Raw genomic sequence first — 27,781 nt, forward strand, 5'->3', positions numbered from 1 at the left:
CTATATGTTCCAGTCTATGCATCCGAGGAAGTGGGCTGTAGCCCACGAAAGCTTATGCCCAAATAAATGTTAGTCTCTAAGGTGCCACAAGGACTCCTCCTCAGCTTTTTGTTGTGTTTGTGCAATGCATAGCATAGTAGGGTCCTCACCACCACCAGTTTGAATATTACTTGCTTTTAAGGTAGCATCTACATTAAGAAAATGACCTAATGTATTGCTGACAATGGCTGTCAGCAACAGGTCCCCTGTGATGTGCCTGTTGCCAAAACAGTTAATGCTCTTGCGCGCAACCAAGACCATCATCCACTGACTCTCAATCACATGATCTGCAGAGGTGTTGAAAATAGGTTCACCTAGTTCACGTTACCTCTTTGCCATTGGGTCAGGACAAACGGATGCAGCTGGCTGCTGTCAGAAACAAATTAATTTTCTAGTGCATACAGGGCCTTCAGGCGGCACACCCACAGCTGGCAACACCATTCTCCTAGTAGCCAAGATAGCAAAATCCATGAAAGACACGGGAGTGTAATTGCTCTTGTCTGAGATTTAGGTGTTGGTAGTGTAGTTGGTATATGCCAGCGGTGGCCAAACAGTGGCTCGCGAGCCGCCTGTGGCTCTTTCAGAGTTAAAATGAGTGCGTGTCACGGAGGCTGCACCGGCACTGGGGGCCCAGGCTTGGCATGTCCTGGGAGGTTGCAGGGCTGCAGCCAGGGAAGGCACCTCCCAGCACTTTCTCCTCTGCCTGGCGCAGCCCTGCCAACTTCCCAGAACCCAGGAGCCTCCTGCTCACACCTATGGCTCCATGCCAGCCTGTGCCTAGTTGGCAGTGCCACACTCCCCACTGGTGGGGCTGGGTATGAGTCACAATGCCCAGCTCCTTCCCTGTCCTAGCCCATGTGAGTGAGTAACCCTCAGGGCGCCTGAGCCCTCCTTGGCGTCCAGGGCATCCGTTCAGACAGACCAATGGAGGCAGTTTTAATTTCTGCAGCAACAGTTCTGTGCACAGGGTGCTTTCCTGTCCCCCAAGAGCCTCTGCCATTGGCACACGGAGCTTGTCACCATCGTGTGTGTCTGTCTGTCATGTGGCTCCTGCATGTTCTCAGGTGTTACTCGTGGCCCAGTCAGACTTGCTGTCAGTTGTTTGCAGGCTACGATCCTTTCCCCTCACTTCCCCAGGGGAGTGCAGAGATCCCGGCTTGCGGAGACCTCCACTCTACTGTTAGTTCAGCCAAACCTGTCCTTGGCTGAGCTGCGCACTTTTGCAAATGGCCTGTTGGGAAGTGAAATCAAGGCCCTAAAATGAAGAGCAAGACCGTGAAATGCTGAGCCTGGGGGTGCTCTTGCTTCCACAATCTACGGTGAAAGGGTTAAGATGTCTAAGGGCAGAATGACATGGTCCCAGAGCAGGACTGTAACCGGATGCTTCCTAACTGTCACCATATGTGCAGCGTGAACAAAACAGCTGGAGAAGCAGTTTTCACCAGCTGCAGCATTGGTGGTTCAGTGGTAGAATTCTCGCCTGCCACGCGGGAGGCCCGGGTTCGATTCCCGGCCAATGCAAGAGCAGGGTGTTTTTTTCTTAATTAAAATAATTGCCCTGCGCCAACCTAACCCTCTGTCCTAGTCCGTCCTTTCCAGGGGACTGATTAAACAATTAGGAAACCTATTACATCAGATTTCTAGCACCAGGGCAGAGGAGCATTCACATGAAATACTAGAACCTCTGTGAATCACACTGCTTCTAGTGTTGCAATGGTGCTGTGTTCTCACTAGATCACCCCTTACCCCAAGGGAAACCTCTGGCACAGGGCTCTTTAATGGTCCCAGCCCTTCTCTGTTCAGTTGCTGGTGTAGCAGCTTCAGTGTATGTGACTAGCAGTTCCTGGCCCGGGGGGATCCCTGGCACTCAGGGCCTGTCTGCGCTATGGGGACTATGGAAGCACATCTGCAGCTGTACCACCAGAGATGCTCTTGACATCGATGGTCGGGGTTTTTCCATCAGTGTCACTAATCCACCTCCCTGAGTGCCCTAGCGAAGTCACTGGAAGATTTCCTTCGCTCGCCTAACTGCATCTACAGCAGGGTCGGGTCAGCCTACATACAGCGCTTGGGATGTAAATGTTTTATACCCCGGAGTGCCATAGCTAGGTCAATTTTTAAATGGTGTGTAGACCAGGGCTCAGTCCTTAAACAACTGGTGCAGCCTTTTCCTGCAGCTGGGGATTGGTGGCTCGGTGCAGAATTCTCGCTTTCCCCGGGGGCCGCCAGTGTTTGATTCATGGCCAGTGCAGGAGCAGCCTTGTGAAATGTATGCTAGTCTGTGTGGAGGGGCGTGGGACTGCAGTGTGAAGTGCACAGCCCCAGACGGCCCTTCCTCAGCTGAGGTTTTCAACCAGCTTTGCTGCATCAGTTGCTGGTTGATAGGCTGCCAGCCATTGGTAACCATGGGAGAGCAGGTGCTGCTCTCTCCCTCCATCAGGGTGCTGGTTTGGGCGCTGCAGAACCTGCTCTCCAGGGACTCTGAGCTGATCAGGAGCAGCATGAACAGTGTCAGATCACGAGCTTCTTGTACAGAGTCACATCTGGCCAGAGTGGAGAAGGCTCTGACTTGGAGCTGGATTTCTCCTTCATAACCTATTATTGAATGGCTTAAAAACCCATGCAATTCCTAGTGATATGTGCTGCGTTAAGAGCCCTGCAGCCAGAGGCCTTGTTAACCCCCAAATTGGCTACAGTATGAAACTTCCCATCATGCCTGTTCCCTAACCCAAATGGGACCAATTCTGGGGCTGAGACAGTCAGCCTGCGTGGCATTCAGGCCTTCCCTTGCCTGTCCATGGAGGGACTGGTTAGTGGCAGGTGGGGCGAGGTGGGGTGGTTTGAGATGGGACTCCCTGCCCCATTACTAATTGGACTGAGACCCAACATGTCTGTTCTCAGATGTATCAGTCACTGGATGGGGAAATGACCAGATCATCTAGTTCAGTTCCATGAACTTAATTTTGGGGTCAGGATTGGCTTTCCTTCCTCTGAAGTTAGGAAACCAGTTTGCAAGCCTTGATAGTGCTGGCTGGGTTCCGTTTCTGTAAGGGCTAAAAGGGGAGGAAGGCTGGGCTGAGGTGGATGAGTAATATCTAAATGCTAGGTGGACCTGGAGAGCTATAGCTCAAGTTTGTGCTAGTGAAAATATCTTCATGATCGCCGTCCTTCAGCAGAGGGCACTGGGACCACGGGAGAGCTCCTGTCTAATGTGGGCCCATACACAATGTAAAGTGTTTGCTACAGTGTGGTGATGGACCTGGGGCTGAGCGCTTCCAAAGGCCTGAATGACTGTCCTGATTGCACAGATCTACAGGGTACTGTGCTGTTCTCCAGCCAGGGCAATGTCTGTCTGCCCCGTCGAAGGGTCTAACTAGTGTCCCTTTGATCCTCCTTTAGGTTGCCTGGAGGCCTCCAGCGATTCCAACCTCAGCAGCGCCAGTGTCTTCAATGTAAGCAGGTAAGTAATGGTCATTGCTTGAGAATGGAGTGCATGGGATACAGGTCAGTGAGACCCCCTTTTCCTTTTGTTGAGGTGGGAGAGACTTTGCAGGGACAAGGATGGAGGGGCATTGTCAGGGCTGCAATAGGGGCTACAGGACCAATAGAGGTGGACTGTCAGAGGGAGGCCTGGCCGTGCAGGTTCTGCCTCTAACCAGTGCCTGCTCCTTTGGGAGCCACTAAAACAAGAGACTTGGCCTTTTGGGAGCCTGGCATGCTCAAGGAGGGGTGGGCGTTTGTGAGGCAGGAGCTCTGTAGGGGGTGAAGGAATCAGCACTTCACACACTCCAGGGGCAGAACTGCGACCCCACCTGTCCCAGCCTTCCCTGCTCACCTCCTTCACTTCACCCAGTATGAGACCCCGACTACTGAAAAGGGGCTCAAAGCCCAATTCACGGAGACCTCCTAGAGGAGGGGAGAGGCCAAAGCAAGTTCAGCCATAGCCCTGCCTGCTTGGCTGGGAGTAGGGAAGCCAAGGAAATCACTGGCCTATTGCAAGTCTAGTTAGCTCAGCTCCATTCAGGAGATCCCCCAGCAATGGGTGCTGCTCTAGAAACCTAGAGAGAATTGGAATAGCTGCTGTACATTTGTGCTCTGCACAGCTGGGGTGAAGTTACAGAAACTCTCCATGGGGTGCCCATTTGGGCGTATGAACGGTCAGCTCCTGGGTTACGCATGCACAGCTTAATGGAAGGCTTTGTTCTATGCTTGGGTAAAACCTGAACAATAGACTGCAATACCAGCAGCTCACCACAGAGTGTCACTGTAACTCAGGTGTCAATAGGCCCTTGCACTAGTTCAAAGGCCCACAATCAAACTGCAGCCCGATCGCATGGGGTACTGTACCTGCCAGAGTCCCCTTGTTTGTGCCTTTACAGTCCTAGGCCCTGAATCCATAGACACTTACACCTGTGCTTAACAGTAAGTGCAGCAACAGTCGCCATAGAAGTCAGTGGCGACTCGTCACTCGCTTTAAGTGAAGTACGTGTCAGTGTGTGCAGCTCTGGGCCATATCTTCTCCCCTGTGTGTAACACAGCCTGGAGACTGACTAACCAATGGGCTATCAAACAAATATCATCCTTAACCTGGTGCAACCTTACGCTGCCGAGTGTTAACTACTCACCAGTGGGCCAGTCCTGGAGTGTCCCAGCCCCCAGTGCATCACTGCCTTCCAGGTATCTCTCCTGGAGAAGGGAATACCATCCCAGATTTGATGTGCTGATCTGCAGGGAGGTGACGAGGGACCCAAAGACCCTGCCCGACATCAGAACCCTTTTGTGCTAGGTGCTGTACAAAGGTGGTAAGAGTCCCTGCTCTGAAGTGTTTACAACCAAAGGTGACAACAAAGATGGGCAGGAGGGGGAAAAGAAACCTAGCGAGGTTAAGTGACTTGTTCCAAGGTCACCCTACGTGAATAACGTAGCTGAAGTTGATGTACTTAAGTCGACTTACCATGGTGTCTTCACTGTGGTGAGTTGACTGCTGCCGCTCCCCCGTTGCCTTTCGCGTCGGTGAAGTACAGAAGTCAACGGGAGAGCACGCGAGGATCAATTTATCGCGTCTATGCTAGACGCGATAAATCGTCCCCCGCTGGATTGATCGCTGCCCACTGATCCGGCGCGTAGTGTAGACATACCCTGAGTTTCCAGCATGATCTCAAGCCACTAGACCAGGGGTGAGCAAACTACAGTCCGCAGGCCACATCCAGCCCTCCAGATGATTTAATCTGGTTCTCGAGCTCCTGCTGGGGAGTGGGGTTGGGGACCATTCTGTGTGCGCATGCCGCAGTTCCCGGAAGCAGCGGTATGTCCCCCCTCTGGCTCCTACGGTTAGGGGCAGCCAGAGGACTCCGCATGCTGTCCCTGCCCCAAGTGCCACCCCTGCAGCTCCCATTGGCCAAGAACTGTGGCCAGTGGGAGCTGCAGGGGAGACGTCTGCAGATGGACAGTGTGCAGAACCGCCTTGCTGTGCCTCCACATAGGAGCCAGAGGGGGACATGCCACTGCTTCCAGGAGCTGCCTGAGGTAAGCGCTGCCTGGAGCCTGAACCGCTGACCTCTTCCCACGCCCCAGTGTCCTAGCTCAGCCCTGATCCTCCTCCTGCCTTCTGAACCCCGTGGTCCCAGCCTTGAGTACCCTTCTACACCCCAAATACCTCAGCCTGAGCTCCACCCCACAGCCTGTACCCCCAGCAGGAGCCCTGACCTCCCCCCCAACATCCCAACCCCCTGACTCAGCCCGGAGCCCCCTCCTGCACCCTGATCTGCTCATTTCTGACCCTACCCCTGAGCCCCCAACCAGAGTCCTCACCCCCATGCCCCAACCCCAATTTCTTGAGCATTCGTGGCCCACCATACAATTTCTATACCCAGATGTTGCCCTTGGGCCAAAAAGTTTGTCCACCCCTGCGCTAGACCACCAAACTGTGTCTCTTTGATAGAGCAGTGAATTTTTTATACCTAAGCTGTTGCTGATCCAAGTTTCATCCTTGGACTTTGCACTTAAGATGTTAAATAGAATTCGTTTAGTGGCCTGTCACTTCAAAGCCCACTCAAGCCGAGCATCCACTACTGATACTGCCAGTCTGTAAAGCTGATTTCTCAGGAGCCTTTTTTTAAGTAGCTAGTGCAGGTGATGTGTTGACACTGGAAATGAGCCCCTCTGTTCACAGGGCAAGTTTGCCCCACACCCTGCCATTGCACCCAGTCCACATTCTGAGAGGATGCAAGCATTAGTCCATTTCTGTACCAAAGGCCTTTGTCAGCTAGGAAACGAACTGAGTCAGCTGCTGGATGTGGACTGCTGTTGGTTGCTTTCCATCTGGGTTGGAGACAAGCTGATGCCCGAGAGAGGAAAAGCTTCTTCAGTACCATAACCCATCCAGTCACACACATTCAAGTGACGCATTGATGCTGATGGATCTGGAGCCTTAGCCCCCTACTCTGAAGTGCCTTGCAAAGGGATGCAGATCAGCTCAGGCAGATGGACAGGGTGATCTCACAGGCCTCCCCCATTCCTGGCTTCTAGAACAGTGTAGCTGGGTGTCTTTTTAAAACGCTGCCTAGGTTCTTGTCCTGCCTTCAGCCTCCTCGTATCTGAGCGCCATCCAGTCGTGCATTAAGTGACGTGACTGTCACATAGGGCTTGCCCTTGCTCTCAGCCTCTCCCCGGGGAGATGTGTGCGCCGTGGCATGTTTGGTTTTGTTTGTTTTTCAGATGTCCATGCTGCTCTCTGTTTGTCGAGAAGGCAGGTTGCATTGAAGTGCAAGGTGGGGAGGTTTCTGATGCTACTTAATTCCTGGGGGCATCTGAGAGTGGCCCCCTAGAATGTGCTCTCTCCTGTGCAGACGAGTTCGACCCATGTGCTAGGAAGTTCCGTTGTAGCAGGGGAGTGGAGATATTGACCATTCTTTATCCTGGAGCTTTGAGCACCCTGGGCCCAGGGTACCGAGCACCTTGAAGGTGACTCTCCACTGGCTTCCCGTAGAGCGGAGGACAGGTGTGATGTGCTCGTAGGAGCCAGTGTTGCTGAGGCGAGATCCTACAGTGTTTGCAAAAGGTGGATGGCTTCAGGCCCAGCTATGGAGCAAGTACTGGGCAGCTTTGACACAAGCTAATTTACACTGCCGAGTGTTAACTACTCACCAGTGGACCAATTCTGAAGTGTCCCATCCCTCAGTGCACCACTGCCTTCCTTGGGAGCGGCAGGTATCTCTCCTGGAGCGGGAAATACCATCTCAGATTTGATGGGCTGATCTGCAATAGCAATTCCTGTGTAAAATCCCACCACTTGGGGTTAAAAAGTGACCCAAGATTGCAGAGGGGCAGAGCTACTTGGATTTTCCCCTGCTAGATGTTTTCAAGGACCTGAAGCTGGGATGCTCTGAGTGCTACAGATGCACAACAAATCAAGGAAGGACATGTTAGCAGTGGGTGAGGAGGCCACTTCCCAGCACTGAATGACTAGCTGGGGAAATCGAGGCCCTGAGGCAAAGCCAGCTCAGAGGTAATCATTGTACACTGGCTTCCCCAGGCATTTCCTTCTCTTGCATGCTGAGCTCTGCTGCCGCTGTCTGGTTGCAGTGCTAGTCAGGCTCTCTTGGTTTTTTAGCCATTACTGGCATGAGAGAAGTAGAACTCCATTGTTGGTGATATTAGCCTGTCCACACGAAGCAGCATTGAACTCATTCTCTTCTGCCCCTCCTCCCCCGGGGGTGTCTAGCTCCTTGTGCCAGGGACCATCCGCTATTGTGTGTACACGGAACCTCGCACAGTGGGGCCCTGGTCCATGACTCCGGCTACTAAGCTCTACAGTACCACAAATAATTAATCTTCCTCCCAAGCAGCTGGGGCTAGGGCTACGCAGAGAGCGGATGTAACGGACGGTGTCTCAGCTGCGTGGCAGTTAGAGAGCAGGATTTGCAGGGAGCCTTGTTTCGGAGATATCCTAACCCTTTTGAAACAGGAGACGCCGGGCAGGAATTAGCAATGGGTTTGCCAACCATTAGATCAGTGTTCCCATCCTGCAGGAATAACAAGGGATTCATTTAGCTTCTCGGGATTCCAGTTCCAGGTGGCTGCGGGTGTTTGTGCAAACATAACTCAGCCATGTGCTCTTACAGGAGGGTCACAGAGTGCCAGTCACTACAGTGGCCAGATCTCCTCTCTTCAGCCAACACTGCCCCTTGCTCCTAGTGCTTTGCCATCCAGCTGTTGTGCAGCTCCAGATCTTGAGCTGGGCCGTGCACTTCCTCTGCAGCCACTTTGCCGGGAGTCACAACTTGAATGCCGAGATTGTGGAAGGGAGTGATTTGCAGCATAGCACCCAGCTGTCCTGTTTGCACACTAGGCTGTCAGGCAGCCTGGCTCTTGCTTGGTCCCTAGCTCGGACTGTGAGACAGGACCACTGCCATCTGCCAGGAAACACTGAGCTGGACTTTACTCACTCCTCATGCCAGCTCTGCTTGTGAGCAGTGACGTTAGCTCAGCAGAGTGCAAGGCAGCATTGTAGCTATCCGTCTTCGAGGCAGTGCCCCTGCTCGCTCTGCCAGAGGCCCAGCGACACTGGAACTGGTGCTGGGCTGAAATCCGCCTCCAATCCTTGTCACCGCACTCCAGGCTCTCCCTTCCCCTCCCATCTGATAGGAAGGGGAAGGAATCCAGGAACCCAGAGACACAGCGAGAGAAGTCCTCAATACACCCCACTTCTTGGGGCAGATGCCCCTGACCCCAGTATTCACTGTCCATGGCCTCCATGGAAGGAAGATTTAAAAAAAAAAATTCTCATCCCTAAACAGGGACTGGGGTGAACTCCGTCCAGGGGTGGATGGGGTCTTGTCTAATGTTGCTACAGAGCTATGGAGGTAGGGTTAGAAATGGATGAGGAGAGAGTGGGGCTGGGGGTTGTGTGACGTGTACAGAGAAGAGAGTGAAAAACATGAAGGTCTCAGCTCAGGGCAAGGAAGGAAGGGGAAAAGGTGATAGAAGAGAAGGGAAGAGGCTAAGCAAAGGAAACCCAGCAAGCTGCGTACGCACTGCGTCTTCCTGTCTATCGCCCAGAGTGACCCGTTGCAGTAGAATGTTGTGACTCAGTATTGCCCTGTGCCGGCTTATCCAAACTGCACCAGCCAGAGCACGAACACTTTGAGGTGCTTATTGGGAGCACTATGAGCTGCAATGGCTGAGGCTCTTCAAGCCATCTGTGAGGAGCAGATAGTGGCAAGGCTGCTCTTAGAAAAGCTGCTTTCAAAATGGCTTGAGATGGAATGAATCTGTGAAAGCTGTTTCCTTAAGCCCTACTTGGTTTGCGTCTTTTCGGCTGTAGTGGAAGGGCTTTTCAACTTGTGCTCTGGTGAGGAGTGTGTTTGGGGGAGGGGGCTGAATTATGCAGGCTTTCCTACTCCTGAAGTCAGTAGCCGCTTGGCTTTATACAGGGAAATGAAGCTCAGCTGAAAGTAATGAGGCTCAGTTCTTACTGCCTGCTGCTGGGTATAGGTGCCCCTCCCAAAAAACAAAGTGAGAGGAAGAAAACAGATTCCTGACTCAATACCAGTGTTGCAGGCAGTGCCGTACTTTACCATCTGACCTTGGCTTCCACGTTTCTTCCCCCTCTCAGCTGCAGATGCTGAAAGTCCATAACTTCTTAGAAGTGGGCAAGGGTGAGGGGAGCAGGTTAGAAAGGTTCCTTCTCCCCCTTTGTGGGTGTCAGTATCAGGATGGCAAATCAACTGATGAGCTCCAGATTGGGTGTATCTACCCAAGGCCACATGAGAGAGAGAGAGAATTGCTCTTTAGAACAGCTGAAGAGAACAACTTTAGAACAACGTGTTCAGGAAGTTCCCGCTGCCTTTTTTGATATCACTCTAAGCATAGAACAGAATGAGCAATCAGTCACTTTGCTCTGTATACTTCTCTCAGCACTTAACTTGCAGGTCTCCTACTAGGGGCTGCAAATGGAAAGGCAAAACCAAAGTAGCAACTGAAAAACCAGTGTTGGCATCAATGGAAGATAGTGAGCAGGACGAGAGACGTGGCCCTCAGTGGCTACAAGCCTTCAGGCAGGGGGAAGGTGTTCCTACTTCCCACCACCAGTTTGGTGTCTGAGAAACTGCACAGTATTGTGTCCAGGTTGCTGAAGATGCCATCCAAGAACGCAGAGAAAAGGAGGGCTGCACGTTTGACCTCTGGGCGGGTGTTGCCTTGTTGGAACAGAAAGTGATGCCACCCTAAAGCACAGTGAACATTCAAAAACTCTTCCACAACAATCACCAGTCTCACGGGTGACTGAAAAAGGATCATGGGCCTTGGTAGAATCTCAGGAGGACGATTGCTATGTTCAGCTACATAAGCATGTAGAAGTCTGCACTGAATGCCAGGAGCACTCTAATGGAAATAGAACATGTCTTCCACAACCTTAGAATCTGCTAAGCCACATCATGTGTAGGCAGGTCAAAGGACGTTTGGGAGGGATTTCGTAGAGTCAGTACCAGACTGGGACCCTACCTTCAGTCTTGGTGGAAATCTGGCTTGATCGAACAGAACTAGAGACACTGTGGGATCTGCCATAACTTAACAACAGAATTGATTCCAAAGATCCCAGACCATGAAGAGGAGGTTGAAATCTGGCTGCTGGAACATAATTCTGGCAATTCCTTCTGTCAGTCTTAGGTGCTAAGAGAAGACCTGTTTGTCTATCCCACCTCCCAAAATGGCTGGACATCAGTACCGGTAAAAATAGCATAAAACAGGATAGCGGAATTCAAGATTTGACCATTCTTTGAGCCCTGGCCTCCTGTCCAGCTCGCTTGGCCTCAGTCAGTCATGGTCTTAGCTCATTCTAGTTGGCTTAGTCCAGACTTCATAATGGGCTAGATGACTGTTTCTTTGTTGGCAAGGACATGTATTGCACACCCCAGTTCATCTGACAGTAGTGAGGGCTATTGGGAGCAGTGGTGTGGTGCTGCTTCCCACCCCTCCCTGCAGCACAAGCTCCTTACCCTTCCTCTGTGGATCTGCGGGAGAGCGAGCTCCCAATCCCAGCTCTGCAGACTGCTACAATGCATGGACGTTGTTTAGGTTGCGTGGGCTATAAATGACCCCTCCCAGTGCTCAGTCTTACACAACTCATCTGCAGTATGTGTCTTGGGGGATTGGGAATGCCGCCTTCTCCAGTCTGGCCAGATGTTTTATTTGCTGCTCCGCCTGGAGGAGAGCAGAGAGGAGTGTTGCCACGTGGCAGCCAAAACGTCACTTCCCACCTTTAGACATGAAGGCGCGTGCTGTTGGTTAGGGCAGCTCTGGGATGACCCCCATATAAAATACCTCTTCTGCTTGTCCAGCGGTATAAGTGCACGGGAGCTGGCAGCAAATGGTGGAGTTCATACACCAAAGAGCTTCCCCTCTAAAAGCAAGAATATGGGCCCATTACCACGCTCGGGGGCATGGTGGAGTTGGAATGCTTTGTGAGGCCGGTGCTTTCAGAATAAGGGGCTGAGATGACCAGCACAATTTGCTTGGAACTGCCTTCATGGGACTGGGGGGAATGAATGTAGAAGCTGGTGAAGAAGACAAAGGAAACCCTTGAAAGGGCCTTTGGCGGAGTGTGAGGTGGGGACAGGCTATGGGAGAAGTTATCCGGGGCTGGGGGAGGAGCAGGCTTTATGGAGCAGAGGAGAGTGATGAAGGAACGTAGTTGCAGTCTGCCCACTAGGTTCTCCTAATGCACCTATCACGATATCTAGGAATCCTCATTCTGGCGTTTAGCTAGCTGGGCCTCTAGGTCATGGCAACAGGAGTATTTCCATGTCCTCTTCAGATGGTGAGGGAAGAGTTAGAGCCTGCCAGGGAAGTGAAGAGCACTTCGCAGCACATCCACTCCCTAGTGTGAAATCCCTCATTAGTAAGACTTTAGTAGGGTTGTGATGCTGTGGCTTTAAAAAAAAAAAAAAAAAAATGGGAGGAGGAAAAGCTTTGGGTTTCTGCAGACGTGTGTTCCTCCAAAATTCTCCTCTGTCATCAAGGCATTATGTACCTAGGTTAATGGGCCACACTGGTCAGAGAACAGCAGCGTTCTGGTTTTCGAATGGAGGGCATGTCCACTCCACACCAAGGGGTCCATGCATACATCCTCCTGCTTTGATGCAGCATGGTCGCAGTATAGGGATTGGCCTGAATGTCTGGAGATCTGGGTTCTGTACTTGACTGTGTGATCCTTGGGCTCTGTGCTTCTGTGCTTGGACTGTAAGCTCTTTGGGCAGGGTGTCTCACAGTGACAGTATGATGCCCAGAACAGAGACGGGTTTGCCCCCAGGGTGCCACCTGGAACTGGGGTACCACTGAGCCCGCCTGACCCAGAAGCCTGGGCTCCCTTTACACTGTACTGCTGTGACCAGCCTGCCAAGCCCTCTCCCATCCTCCAGTCTGCACCTTCACCAGCACACACACAGCTAGAGACACACCCAGACACTGTGATCAGCTCTGCAAGGGAAGGCTTCAGCTAAGGAACTTCCCAGCTACTTAGGCATGCACCCTCCTCTAGAGAGTAAAACCAAAATTATACCGACTTGTGCTGCACAGGGAACTGTACAGCGTAAGCTCATGAAATTTGCCCCCTCCCTCAGTATGGAGAAGAAATATACAGCTGCTTTTTACTCCAAGTTAAATTTCCTCAGACTGGTTTGTGATAAAGCAAAACAAATTTATTAACTACAAAGGAGATTTTAAGTGATAAGGGATAGCAAACAGATCAAAGCACATTACATAGCAAATAAACAACGCAAATCTAAGCTTAATATACTAGAGATTGGATAGGAGTAGCAACTTCTCACCCGAAATGGTGATTTGAGCTGGTTGCAGGGATTCTTAAGCTGTCCTTGCTTGCTGTTTAAAACTCCCAGGTTTTCATTTCACAGGCTAGAAATCCCTCTAGCCTGGGTCCAGCCCTTCTCCCCCAGTTCAGTCCTTGTTCCTCAGGTGTTTCCAGGAGTCTCTTTGGATGGGGGAGTCAGTGAAGAACTATGATGATGTAATTCCTCTGCCTTAAATAGCTTTTGCATATGGCTGGAACTCTGTCTCCAAGCCTGGCTCCCACCTCCAATCAGTGGAAAAACACTGGTATTCCAAGATGGAGTCAATACCAGGTGACTTAGTCAAATGTCCCTGTAGGGTCATAGCAGCAGTGACTCGAGGCTGTTTGTAGTTTCCTTAAAGATACAGAGGGGTAGCCCTGTTAGTCTGGATCTGTAAAAGCAGCAAAGAATCCTGTGGCACCTTATAGACTAACAGACGTTTTGGAGCATGAGCTTTCGTGGGTGAATACCCACTTTGTCGGATGCAACATGCATCTGACGGAGTGGGTATTCACCCACAAAAGCTCATGCTCCAAAACGTCTATTAATCTATAAAGTGCCACAGGACTCTTTGCTGCTTGTCCTTAAAGAGGCTCCCTAGGAAGGCTCCTGTGTGAGAGATTAGCTTCTTCTAAGACCTATTGTTCTCCCTAGTGGCCCTTCCCAGCCACCCATCTAGACTGAGAATCTTTTGCCTAGGGCGTTCCCCCGGTGTAAACACATTTGTAATAGATATAGACCATATTCCTAACTTCAGATACCAAAATGATACATGCATACAAGTAGGATAATCGTGTTCAGTAAATCATAACCTTCTCAATATCTCACACGGCTTATCTTGCACGAAAGACATCAGAATCATGCCATACTCTTATCATAATATTACTATGAAGAATATGGGGTGTAATGCCACAGCCCGATCCTGGTGCAGTTAGTTATGACTGTAAGACTAAAGTATGGTTTTCTGGTTAGGCCAGGGAGTGTGGTTAGCTACTCAAGCATTGGAAATTGCAGCAAACTAAGTAGCCAGGGAAGCACTGGGGGACGGGCGGGCGGGTTAATGGAGAGAGACAGGACCACTCACCTCTTAGTCACTGGCTCAAAGTCAGCTCAGATCAGTGGAGAGTGAAAGCTGCTACCACCTTGCCAGGCACCCAGGGGATAAACACCTGTATCATTACAATCATAGGGCTCTCAACTCAGCCACACCTGGAGCAGGGTGACCGACCACAGGCTCTCTCCTCAAGCACACTGATTGCCTACGTTTGATGGGTTGGCCTGGTCTGGGCCCTGAGCCCCTCCTCCAAAGGGTTGGAAACCTAATGGAGAGTGGGGAATGCAGATGGGGTAGGGGTGGGAAAAGCACTAGCTGAAGATAACAGGGTGAGTGAAAGGGCCCAAACAGAAATCCCTTGAAGAAAGCGAAGGGTTGGGAAACACTGTTTCAAGGAAACAAGGCTGAAGAAGATACATTAATGTACAAGTGGGACCAGGGAGAGTGAAGGGAGAGTAACTTTAGTGGTTTGTGTTTTTAAATCTGTTTTAATTGTGGCTTGGATGTTCTCACGCCAAAACAAATGGGAACCCCCCCCTCCCCGCTTTCCCCAGGGAGGGAGCGCTGGCTTCTGTGTGCATCAGTCGCCATTAGGCAGCTTGAGAACCCATTCATTTTCCCTTTCACAAGTTGATAAATATGCACTGCCACTGGCACTAATAGGCAGCCCCGCTGGCTGTGGAGGGGGGCGAAGGAGTGAATGGCTTTGAAGCTGAACTTCTCACTGCTACATGATGCCCTGTGAGGTCAGGGCAGAGGCATGCTGGCAGGGCCATGCGAGGGCAAGCTTGCCCTGAGGCTGCCCACACCACTCCCGGGATGAATGGAGCGCTCTAGTCTCAGGCCTGGCACATCTCGCAGTGCTGAATTCACAAAGGAAAATGTGCTTGCCTTAATACAGTACCCAGAGCAAACATGCCAGCACCTTCTCAGGGCTGCAGAGCAGTGGATCGAAATCTAGGGTGATGAGCTAGCCAAAGCACCTGCCCTGGCCAAGATCTCAGTGCTGAGAGCCTGTGTCACGGCCGAGAAGGGTCTGACTAAAGCGATGCCGTTGCTACTGCAATGAAGCGCCTGTGTCAGGCTTGCTGTGGAGTAAGGAAGAGCAGAGAAATGCTTGGGTACGCTGCAGAGCATGGTGCAGCAGTGTGTTACTAAATCCAGTCATGTGGGATTGTCCACCCAAAGCCTGCACCAGCCCTGCCCTGCCCCGGGGATGCTGACAGCAGGACAAGAGCAATGAACATGGGATATAGATGGCGACCAGTGAGCCTGGCTGACCTTCAGCAGAAGCTCAGTCTTGCACGACTGCAGATGGAGGCTGCTGCCCATACTCACTGGCGATCTGGCGCCTGATTTCGGAGCCCCGTAAGAGCTTTGCCTTTGGGAATGGCAGGCCTTCTCTGGGCTGAGAACTGGTCTGTGCTTTGGACCGGCCTTGCCAAAGGGGCCGAGCTCATTAATAGGCTCGCTTTCTCAGAGTAATGGAGATAGACTTCTAAAAATTTCACACGAAGAGCTTTTGCCTCACTGTGATCCATTACCCAACGCTGTTCTAGCAATTTACCGTGCTGGCATGCGCTGCAGCCAAAGTTTTGGAACTTGGATTTGTAAAGTTAGATTCCAAACCTAATTTGCATGCTTAAATACAGTAGCCTGATATCCAAAAGTGCTGCGACCCCATTCGGACCTACCTCGCTTATGCTCCCCTGACTTCTCCTTGGTGAGGGCTTGAAATGCTGGATCAGCTGGCCATGGCTGCTGCCTCTGCCATCCTCACTAACCTCGGTCAGAAACCTGAACAAACATCTGACATGATGTAGATCAAACAATTCATATAGCTACTAAAGGGCAAGGATCTCCCTGTCTCACCCTTAGACTGCCTGTCCAGGGGAAAATCAAACCCTATGAAACAGCAGTTTCTGCAGAGAAATTTGCCCTTTAGGAATTCCCATAAAATAAGCTGCAGAAAAGCTCCAAGCAAATGAGAGAGCCACCATGAGTTCAGCACACACTTGAATAATTCAGTCTCTTAGAAATCCCCTGTATGTCCTGGAAGGCAAGAGCGCATCGCCCCTTCTGGATCTTCAGAGCATCTTCTCTTGGGCATCTGTTTCGACCATCTGGCCTTGAATGTAAGATTGGGCCCCAGCCATCAACTCTGCCCCACCCCTGAGATCCAGCCAGCCCCAACAGGAATAGCTAGAGACAAGATTCCTCATGTGGAACTCTTTGAGAGAAAGCTTTGGAAGCTTTACTGCTGGGAGGAGGAGAATACAGATGCTGGGAACTCCTAGGGCTCCAGGTAGACTTTCAGATCCTAGCTGGAAACTGGAGAGTCATTACATCCAAAGGAGGGCAAAGTTTATCTAGCAAATGCCATTATTGGGAGTCTTGCAATGCAGGTTCTTTGGACTCACAATCTCCCTGCTGTTCAGTTAGCCCCTTCGGGGTAGAGGAGGTGGTCATGCTGGGGTGGAAGCTGAGGGTTTTCTGGTCTGTCCATGGTGATTGTGAAAATCATTTGGTAAACTTGAGTAGTTGTGAATTCAGCCCAGGTTGATGGTACCCGAAAGCCATTGCGCCTCTGACCAATTGCCAGGGGCCTTTGGGAAAAGCTGGCGCTCTCAGGCCATGGTCTAGTTGAGTAGGTGTCCCCATCACAGAAACAACTGCCATGCGTGGCACCAGTTGGGCCCCTTGTTAGGAGTCGTGGCGGGAAGGTTAATGGAGACCAAGTGCCTTGACTCATTGACGTGGCCCCTTCAAGGCACCTCTGAGCCACCTGGCAGGGTCAGCATGTGGGAATGCCTATGCTGTTCCTGCTTGGACTCTCAATGCATCTGGCACACATTACTTTGTTATTTGGAGCCCGGGTTTGATGGCCTTTGGCTATGTTGTAGTATATTCTAGTTTCTCAACCTAGTAATTGCCGTGGCAGGTCCCTCAAGTGCAGTGTTCTGTCAGATGCTTTAGAGAAAAGTTCAAGAAACTGTAATAGAGGCAGTTATGGGACAACCCACCCCCGGGAAAGCTTCCTCCGAACAGGCTCTGCCTGTTCCATCCGCCTCCCCACCCCTGCCCCCCCACCAATGCAGTCGGTTCCTGGTTAGCCAGTCCATTAACTCAGCAGCTTTTGTCAGTTGTGGACTTTGTGAAATTGCTCCTTTGCTCTTACATGTAGTTCTGAAAGACAGCAAGCGTAGCCAGCCAGGATCACCTGCCAGTTGATGTGTGGAAGAGAGGGTGCTGGGGCCACACTTCTGCGCTGGAGCAGGTTTAAAACAAATACAAGGAAGTTCTTCACACAGCGCACAGTCAACTTGTGGAACTCCTTGCCTGAGGAGATTGTGAAGGCTGGGACTATAACAGTGTTTAAAAGGGAACTGGATAAATTCATGGTGGCCAAGTCCATAAATGGTTATTAGCCAGGAAGGGTAAAAATGGTGTCCCTAGCCTCTGTTCATCAGAGGATGGAGATGGATGGCAGGAGAGAGATCACTTGATCATTGCCTGTTAGGTTCACTCCGTCTGGGGCACCTGGCATTGGCCACTGTCGGTAGACTGGGCTAGATGGACCTTTGGTCTGACCCGGTACGGCCGTTCTTATGTTCTTATGGGGATACGTGCACACACAAACTACTGTCTTTGTGCCCCTGGTTTTCTGTGCAGCACAGAGCGGGTCCCGGTGACCCTTAACCTCGATGGGATAGTGCAGGTGTTGGACTGTCACCTTCACGACACAGCCATCGGGATGATGACCAGAATTGCAGTCCTGAAATGGCTCTATCACTTGTACATCAAGACTCCGCGGAAGGTAAGTCTGGCTTGTGAAACCATTGGGGCAATATCCTGCTGCCTTTGTGGAGCTGGGTTGGAGCTGCTTGGTCTCAGCCTCATTATCGCTGACCACTTGTGTCTGTTGCAAAGCCAGTCCTGGCTCAGTGCCTCAGCGATGTTCTGTGACCAGCAGGGGGCACTGCAGGTAAGGAGGAGGTGCGCTGGCAGAATTGTATGGGGGAGCCTTTGGCTGCAATAGCAAGGAACTGCTGCAGAGCTAGAATAACGGGAGTACTTCAGTTTAGCATTGAGGTGCATTGGCAGACATGGGGATGAGCCAGTGGGGTTGTGACTTCAGCAGAGTGCTGCATACTTGGCTCTAGCTACCGTCTTTGTTCTCAACAGAGTCCTGTCATCAGTTGGGGGCCTTCCTGCGCTTTCTAAAAGTGCCACTAGCCTAGCTGGGCTGCAGTGCGTTGAAGGCGGCTCTAGCTGCAGAAAATGTTCCGTACAGACATGAGCAATACTCCGGCTTCCATCAAAACGAGCCCTTCTGACATTAGGGACCTTAGTAGCACGGGTAGGCAAACCGCTGCTCCTGGGTGAGGGATAAAAACTCAGCTGAGCCTCTGCCCTGTTTCTGAACCAAACACCGAGCTTTGGGTTCACTTGGACGTTACCTATTCTGCTGCCAGTTATCACACCCTCCCAGCCCTTCAGACTCGTGTCCCTTGCCACCACCTTCCCTGGGAGGAGAAGGCCGCCACAAACCTCCCGTATGTACTTCTGTAGATCTGTTGGGGGGACTGGACTGCTAGCGAGAGGCCTCTGAAAACTCTGCTCTGCCCAGCATCTCTGGGGTAGACCGGGGCTGGCTTCTCTCTTAAAGCCGCATGTGGTTTCTGGGGCTCTTCCTCAGGGCTGAAACTTCTGACTGCCTTTGCAGGTCATTGGTTCCCATTGGATGCTGTGTAGGACTCTGGGCAGGCCAGCCTAACAGGCATCGTGCTTGGCACAGGGATTCTTCCCGGTAGACAGGCTGGGGAGGGGGGGGACCGAAATGTCAGTAGGTTTGGAGAAGTGCCTGGGAAGCCCTTCTATCGAGATGAGCCTCTATCAGTGGACTCATTGTAAGGAGAGCAAGTGCTTGGGTGGTGGTGCTATAGATGACTTCAGGCTTCTGTGGTGGTAGGTGTCCAAATCAAGAGATGCAGTCCGTATCCTGAGCAGCTTGGCTGGCAGTTACAGCACATCTGTGGAATGGTCCATGCATGGGTATTGGTGAACATCGGGGCTTGGCAGGGGTTTCCAAGAATCCTCTGGAGGAGGAGAAGGGAAGGGGCTTGGCCTTTATAGATTGCGAGGCTCTTCCAAGAGAAGGTGGAGTGGAAGACACTCCCTCTTCCTTCCCCCGGGGTGCTGCCTACCCTAGATCAGTCCTAGTAGGATATGTCATAAGTTCTCAAGCGGGAGCAGCTGCCATCATTCACATTGCCTGCTGCACGTCAGGTCTAGTTGACCATGTGTCTAATCAGACAGGAGGTGGAATCTGAATCAATGCCATGGTGGCTGCAGCTCCTCATGAAGAGAAGCCCAAAAATTCATCCCAAAACTAACCATGGTTTAAATAAGAAACCCTTCACTTGTAAGTCTCTTCCGGCCTTTCCTCTCTTGGGAAGGGTAGGAAAGTGACAGTGTCCCACACTAGAAACTTGCCTTCTCATTACGTAGATATGGAATCAGCTCAGCAAACAAGCAACCGTGTGTCCTTCTGGGATTGTTCTTGTTGGCCTAAGAAGTTTGCTACTGATACTTGCAGCAGCGCTACTGTTTCGATCCCTACTTCAAAGAGCTTGTCAGCTAGCTGGGAGGGGAATTTCCCAAGTAAAACTGAAAAATGCCTGCAAAGCTCCAGTAGCCTGCAATGACGAGGATGGCTCCTGGTGTGTGGGAGGGGATATTCCAGACTCCGTGTGACTGATGCCATGTCTCTCTGGTTTCAGATGTTCCGGCATACAGACAGCCTCTTTCCCATTTTGCTACGGACATTGTCGGATGAGTCAGACGAGGTGAGTATTACATCTCGTATACAAACCCCCTTGGCTGTGCTTGCCAGCTGTCATGCTCTCACCTTAGCTTTGGGCTCGCCCAGACCAGTGCACCAGTTCGCTGTATCAGCTCTTCTCTAGGTATGTCTGAACTACGGGATTATTCCAATTTTACATAAACCGGTTTTTTTAAAACAGATTGTATAAAGTCAAGTGCACGCGGCCACACTAAGCACATTAATTCAGCGGTGTGCATCCATGTACCGAGGCTAGCATCGATTTCCAGAGCCTTGCATTGTGGGTAGCTATCCCATAGCTATTCCATAGTTCCCGCAGTCTCCCCCGCCCATTGGAATTCTGGGTTGAGATCACAATGCATAATAGAGCAAAAACAGTGTCGTGGGTGATTTTGGGTAAATGTTGTCACTCAATCCTTCCTCCGTGAAAGCAACAGCAGACAATCATTTCGCGCCCTTTTTCTCTGGATTGCACTGGCAGACGCCATAGCATGGTAACCATGGAGCCCGTTTAGCCTTTTGTCACTGTAACCGTATGTGTACTGGATGTTGCTGACAGAGGCGGTACTGCAGTGCTACACAGCAGCATTCATTTGCCTTTGCAAGGTAGCAGAGACAGTTACCAGCCCTATTGCACCGTCTGCTGCTTTGGAAATTGGCGATGACAGTTACCAGTCATATTGTACCGTCTGCTGCTATCATGGGTGCTCCTGGCTGACCTTACTGAGGTCGGCTGGGGGCGCATGGACAAAAATGGGAATGACTTCCCAGGTCATTCCCTTCTTTGTTTTGTCTAAAAATAGTCAGCTCTGCCTAGAATTTGGGGCAAGTCTACTAGAGTACCAGAGAGCACAGCCGCTCCGGGTCAGAGCCCCAGATATCCCACAGAAATGATGAGCTGCATGCCTTTCTAGGGGGTGCCCCTGCAACAACCCCACCCATTGCTTCCCTCCTCCCACACCCCTCCTGGACTACTGTGGCAATTATCCCCCCATTTGTGTGATGAAGTAAGAATGCAGGAATAAGAAACACTGACTTTTTTTAGTGAGATAAAATGAGAGGGAGGCAGCCTCTAGCTGCTATGATAGTCCAGGCAGGACATCTCCATTACTCATTAAAGGGTGGGGGGGAGAGGCGCACAGCCTCCCACTGCTATGATGAGGACGGTTACCAGCCCTATTGCACCATCTGCCAGGACTGAATCGACAGGACACAAAGCTTTAAGAAGGGAATAACCGGGAGTCATTCCCATTTTTGCCCAGACGCCCCTGGCTGACCTCACCGAGGCCAGCCAGGAGCACTAACAGGATGATGACGAGGGTGGCTATCAGTCATTTTGTACCGTACTGTCTGCCACCGGGGAGGGAAGGGGAGAGGATGCTACTGTTTAGCGCTGCAGCACCCTGTCTACCAGCAGCATCCAGTAGACGTACGGTGACATTGAAAAGAGGCGAGAAACGATTTTTTTCCCTTTTCTTGGGAGGGGCGGTAAATTGAGAGAGAGACCCTGAACCACCCCGGACAATGTGTTTGACCCTAAAGGCATTGGGAGCTCAGCCAAGAATGCAAATGCTTTTCGGAGACTGCAGGCACTGTGGGATAGCTGGAGTCCTCGGTCCTCCCTCCCTCCATGAGTGTCCATTTGATTCTTTGGCTTTCCATTACGCTTGTCACGCAGCACTGTGTTGAGTCCCTGCTGTGATCTCTGTCTATCATAGCCTGGAGATTTTTTTCAAATGCTTTGGCATTTCGTCTTCTGGAATGGAGCTCTGATAGAACAGATTTGTCTCCCCATATGGCGATCAGATCCAGTACCTCCCGTACGGTCCATGCTGGAGCTCTTTTTGGATTTGGGACTGCATCGCCGCCCGTGCTGATCAGAGCTCCACACTGGGCAAGCAGGAAATGAAATTCAAAAGTTTGCGGGGCTTTTCCTGTCTACCTGGCCAGTGCATCCGAGTTCAGATTGCTTTCCAGAGTGGTCACAGTGGTGCACTGTGGGATACCGCCCGGAGGCCAATACCGTCAAATTGCGGCCATGCTAACCCTAATCCGACATGGCAATATCGATTTCAGTGCTAGTCCCTTCGTCGGGGAGAAGTAGAAATCGGTTTTAAGAGCCCTTTATATTGATATAAAGGGCTTCGTTCTGTGGACGGTTGCAGGGTTAAATCGGTTTAACGCTGCTAAATTTGGTATAAACGCACAGTGTAGACCAGGCCTCTGGCTCTGCAGGACTGTCTAGCCCTTGTGGCTGCAGAGAGTTCCCTGCACGTGACCCAATCCAGTGTGTCTCGCTGAGTCTCCTGACAAACCCATCTCTAGCTGTAATTTCACCAACTCCCACAGTCAAGCCTGAGATGACCCCCGTGACTCTAGAGTGTGAACTTCCCTGCTCCCCTCGGTGGGCTGCTGAGCCTAAAGCCTGGTGATAATCTGTTACTGACTGGCCGTGGGGGGTGAGTGCCCCTGCTGTCTCCCGCACTGACCTGTGGCAGGGGGCGAAGCGGAACCAAGTCACCCAGCACAAGGCCAACCTAGATGGAGGGGCCTCTACCTGGTTCTTAGTTGGTTACTTGCTTGACTCTGTGGTTTCCGCACTGCCCAGCAAAGGTTTACAGAAGGATAACTCGTATGCAGGAACTAGCCCACTGCTATATCCTAGCGGAGAGCAGGCCCCTGCAGCTTTTACCACAAGGTAGCCAGGCGAGGTCAACCCTCTACTCGCTTGCCCATGGCTGGCCTGACCTGGCTGCCTTGCAGTCCCTTCTCTCCACCAGGATGTTGCAGCTCGATGGCTGATGTGTGATGTGCTGTGGTTAACACGCCTTTCGTGGCAGTGCGGGTATAGGCTACTGTGGCAGCCAGTATTTTATCATTCAGACTCAGTGTTACATTTAGCTGCTTTCAATATCCTTTCTTTCGCTCAGAAATCAGACGCTACCTCGTTACTTGTGCCTGAGAGAGATCATGAGAGTGGGGTGACTGGGCCTGGCTCGTGTGCTGCGGCAGTGTGAGGCAGGCTTAGCAGCCAACGTTGGGGTTGTGTTGGCCTGTGTGCTGAGACTTTGACTAGCAACATGAGGCAGGAGCAGAGCTGAGGAGGGCCTTGCCCTGCCCGGTCGTGTGAATGGCAGGTGTCTTGACTTACCGTGGTGTTGCTTAATGGCTGAGGCTCTAGGTTTAGAGCCATGTAACACAGACACCTAACCCAATATACCAGGGTAACCTGCTACTGCCAAGAGAATACAGCAGCTGGCAGTACTGTCTGCAGTGGTAAGAACTGCGGCCTCGGTGTTGGACTCCTGGCTTCTATTTCTGACTCTGAAGCTGACCCCCTGGGACATTGGGAAAGATGCTTTGCTTCGCTTCACTTCACTGATCTCTTGCCTGTGAAATTGGAATATTTACCTCAAGGCAGGGGAGGGCTTGGATTTTAACCTGGGTGAGTGATGCACTTTTGACCTCTTTAGATGAATGTTTTGTTCTTGTCTGCCAGCGATTCTTCTTGAGCTGCTTCTGCTGCAGAGTTGATGACTCTGCACCTTGTAATGGGAGTGTGTGAGGTCTCTTCTGCCTGGCATTTTGCTGGGTCTCTCTGCTGATTGTGGGGGAAAGACAGGATTAGCCTCTCACCTGTCAGCAAGAGTGTCTCTGCCATGAGCAAAGTAGGTGTCGGTATTCCGAAAAAAACATGCATACTCCAATCTTTGCTCCCTGCCTTGGGCCCAGCAATTTGGCCCTGCCCTTCAAAACCTTCCATCCTTAGAGATTTTTAAGGCCCAGCTTGACAAAGCCCTGGCTGGGATGATTTAGTTGGGGTTGGTCTGCTCTGAGTAGAGGATTGGACTAGATACCTCCTGAGGTCCCTTCCAACCCTGATAGTCTATGATTCTGTTGTCACTTCCTGGTGCCTGGCTTGGCATTCTGGAGGCACTTTGCTTCCTGTCTAACAAGATGCTCCCATTCCTGAGTGCTCCTTGGCTGTTCCTTGTCTAGTCTCCATTTCCTCTTCCTTCTCTTTTCTCTGCCTCACCCTTCCCTGGTCCATTCTCACAGGCCCTAACATTCACCTCTTTCCCTTCACTTCTTCATCAAGCACTTTCTGCATTAGACACTAGAGGATCTGGTAGTTCCATCAGAGGCAGATAGCATTTCTAACTTCTGATGCTAATGTTAGCCGTGTTAGAAGCCAGAAGTGCAACCAGTGTTAAATGCCTAATGCACCATGGCCCTGCTAGTGGTCTTTGGTAGACTCATAGCCCAGACTTTATCAGAGGTCTAAAAATCATGAAATACCAGCTTTGGACTGCATGACTAGGAAGGCAAAGTTGCCCGGTCTGGAATAAATCCTTGGTTAAGGGCATTGTTGAGAGATGGGGAAGATAAGTAATATCAAGGGAATGACTTGTACACCTCTACCTCAATATAACGCGATCCGATATAACACGGTAAAGCAGTGCTACAGGGGGGCAGGGCTGTGCACTCCGGTGGATCAAAGCAAGTTCGATATAACACGGTTTCACCTATAACGCGGTAAGATTTTTTTTTGGCTCCCAAGGACAGCGTTATATCGAGGTAGAGGTGTACTTGCAAATCCAAGCGGCTGCATGGCTGCATTTCATACCGGGCTGCTTCTGAGGCAAGCATTTCCAAAGCATCCCATCTGCATGTGCAATGCTCTAAAAAGCCCACAACTTGCAGATAGACTCTGGCTTGGCAGGAAATTGCAATGAGTCATGTTTCTGCATTGCTTATTTTTAAATATTAAAAAGACACATACTTGTAAGGACCCTGGTGATGCATTTCCTCCATGTGACATAACTGGGAACGGCTCAAAAGTAATTTGAAGATGATTTATTTAATCCAGCCTATTTATGTAAATAGATTTTTACTTAGGAAACCCATAGAAGATTCAGTCCATTAAATAACACTGCTCAGCTGGCTTCTAACCTGCTTTGTTCGCTTCCTGCTGCAGTGGAAACGGGAATGCCTGAAATAGCCTTTTTGAAGGGGTGGGAAGAGGGAGGAGATTGCTAATGTGACTGTGCAGTAAGGGAGTAGGATTCAGTTTCTGACACTGCCATAGGTGGCGCTATAGAGCCTCAGGGTAGCTTTGTCTTTAGGTCAGAGGTTCTCAAACTTCATTGCACCACAATCCCCTTCTGACAACAAAAATTACTGCATGACCCCAGGAGGGGGGACTGAAGCCTGAGCCTGCCCAGCCTCCCTTGCCCCAGGCCGTAGGGCCGAAACCCAAGGGCATCAGCCCCCGGCAGGGCACCCGTACCCTTAGCCTCACTGCCCAGGTCTGAAGCCCTTGGGCTTTGGCTTTGGCCATAGGCCCAGCAAGTCTAAGCCAGCCCAGGCGACCCCATTAAAATGGAGTCTTGACCCACAGTTTGAGAACCGCTGCTCTAGATTTACTCCCTGTTCTAGACCGTTTCACAGCAGCCATTTGTGAGCTATGACTTGTCTGTAGCGTCTGCGTGAATCTGGAGCAGATGCACAGAACCTTACCAGGGTTTCTAAGTACGCTCGCATCGCGAGATTCGCTTTCACCTCTCCAGTATGTTCTAAGGCCACGAGGGCAGGAATCTGGCACCTTGTGCTGCACACGCCGTGTGGTGCAACATCAAATGCACAGTCCAGCCTTGTAGCGGCTAGAAGCTTGAGCATTCTTCCTGTGGCCCCACACTTCCCTGGGGGAGGTGGCCCGTTGGCCTGCAGTGTGACACAATGGAGTGCAGTGTTCCCTGCCCAGGGGTACTTGTCCCCTCAAAGAGGAAGCAGCAGTGCTAGCCACTCATCCTCCAGGTGGTTAGAAATTGTCCTGCTAGCACACCCTCCAGCTGATTTGGAGTGATCGTCCTACGCTGAAGGATGTCTGGCTTCTGAGGATCAGCACGTTCAAGGTGTCCACGCAGTATTTAATGCCTTGCTGCTGCAGCCCAGTCCTCCTGAGCTGCTCCTAAATCACTCCCTGCATGTTCCCAGCTGAGCTGTCCTAGAGGAAGGAAAGAAATGCACTCGATGAGACAGTGAGGTAGGAGTTGATCATGTTACATGTTGTTCACCCCCCACAAGTTCGACTTGCAAACCGGATTTGCCAGACCAGGTGTTCCCCACAGGACAGCGCCCAGTACCTGAGGATACCCCGTAGCTTGCTGTGAATCATCGTTGTCTCTCATCTCTTCATTCCCTCTCCCCACCCTGACCCAGCTCTCAGAATCCTGCTGAAAACAGTCAGTAGAGCCGAGCCAGCCCGGTGATATTTGGAGACAGCGCAGCCCAGAGTTAGTGGCACTGTAACACAGAAGAACAACTTGGAATGAATTTGGAGCAGGGGATTCCCTTTCTGGAACTCCAGAGCAGCAGATACAGTAGCAAGCTGGGCAAATCACTGATCTAAAACCTTGCACAGTTTTATCATTGTAGGTATCACTGGTTCAGCACAAGCACTCAATGTTTTTCCTTGCAGTTCTGCTCCTGTTCAGGCTGAGGGATTTTTTAACATGGATCAAATTTGATCCAATGTTTTCTCTAAATGAGCTAAAATCTTGTGTAGTAAAACCCAGCTTTTATGGAACTCAAGACTAAAGCCTGTATTGCCATAAGACTTAGTTAATTTCCACTGGAAATATAATTTTAAACATGCCCATTTCCTTGCAGCATTACAGTGCAAACATTGCAGCATTATGCTAGGGCATGAAAACCTGACAGTGAAACTCTGTAAGTAGTGAAACAGGTGAGTTTCATTGTCAAGCTGAGGAACACTACAAAAAGCAAATGGTTTAAAGCAAAGGAGAATGTACGTTTGATCTTTATAATGCTTCAGTCTAAATATACTGTTGACTTCCTTAATTGTCTTGGAAACCTGTTCTTCAAAAATGATTAAAGCTTTCGAACTCCCATTGTAACACCATTTCCTAATTTACCCAAACAAGTAGCTTCATGCCTGACGCTGCATATGCTCTATCTTTTCACTTAAAAATTTTGCAAAGACAGCAAGGACTCCGGTGGCACCTTAAAGACTAACCGATTTATTTGGGCATAAGCTTTCGTGGGCCAAAAAAACCCCACTTCAGCTGGAAAACCTCACAGGGGTTAAAGTTACATTCTTCTTCGAGTGCTTGCTCATGTTCATTCCATGTTAGGGGTGTGTGCCCCCATGTTCACTGTCATCGGAAATATTTACCCTAGTGGTATCTGTGGGGCTGGCTCTGGAATCCCGTGCTCATGGGATGGGAGGGATAGCTCAGTGGTTTGAGCATTGGCCTGCTAAACCCATGGTTGTGAGTTCAATCCTTGAGGGGGCCATTTGGGCACTAGGGTAAAAATCCTGTCTGGGGATTGGTCCTGCTTTGAGCAGGGTGTGGGACTAGATGATCTCCAGAGGTCCCTTCCAACCCTGATATTCTAAATAAATAAATAGGTATATCTGCATTCATTTATTTAAATTTATCTCCTAGAACTGGAAGGGTCATCGAGTCCAGCCCCCTGCCTTCACTAGCAGGACCAAGTACTGATTTTGCCCCAGATCCCTAAGTGGCCCCCTATTATTCTATGTGCCAGTATATTGGGCCCTGCTGGCCCTGTGCCCTCTCAGTTCCTCCTTTCTGCCAGTGATGGTGGTTGGAATGTACCTTGCTTTTGTGAGTCCCATAGTAGTTCATGTTGCCTGGACTCTGAGGGACAGCTGGCTGAAAGCCCTGTTGGTGGAGGCTGCCCTGGTCCCCATGTTGGAACTCTGCTGCTCCGACTCTGCACTGAGCCCTTTGGCATCTGTGTGAACTGCTCCACCGATACTGGGACCTTCCTGGTGCCGCTCCCCTTCTCCAGTGCCTAAGAGAAGGCAAAAGAAGTCGCGGTCTGACGGAGGTCATTCCATGGCACCATGCATGGCTACCTGGGATCCCCGCAGGAGCCAAGACCTGTGCAGGGCCACTCGTCTTCCCTGGAGCCGCATCTGGCAGTGGTCAGTTTGCCTAGGGT

General features: G+C 51.0%; 1 protein-coding gene and 1 non-coding gene across 6 annotated transcripts in view; both read left to right on the forward strand.

The window, feature by feature from the left end:
* The window catches only part of VAC14 (VAC14 component of PIKFYVE complex), a 201,905-nt gene that overhangs the window by 32,832 nt on the left and 141,292 nt on the right, over positions 1–27,781 (forward strand). For all 5 annotated transcript variants that reach the window (XR_004002856.1, XR_004002857.1, XM_030582196.1 and 2 more), the window contains 3 exons: positions 3,439–3,499; positions 17,614–17,758; positions 19,725–19,790. Coding sequence is in view for 3 of the 5 variants with exons in the window: in XM_030582196.1 (XP_030438056.1) it covers positions 3,439–3,499; positions 17,614–17,758; positions 19,725–19,790 (272 nt within the window). In the remaining 2 variants the exon portion in view is untranslated. The remainder of the gene's footprint in view (positions 1–3,438; positions 3,500–17,613; positions 17,759–19,724; positions 19,791–27,781) is intronic.
* On the forward strand, positions 1,490–1,560 carry TRNAG-GCC. The gene has a single exon. It is a non-coding gene; the product is annotated as a tRNA-Gly (tRNA).

The sequence above is a fragment of the Gopherus evgoodei genome, chromosome 12, assembly GCF_007399415.2.
Source record: "Gopherus evgoodei ecotype Sinaloan lineage chromosome 12, rGopEvg1_v1.p, whole genome shotgun sequence".
Lineage (NCBI taxonomy): Eukaryota > Metazoa > Chordata > Testudines > Testudinidae > Gopherus > Gopherus evgoodei.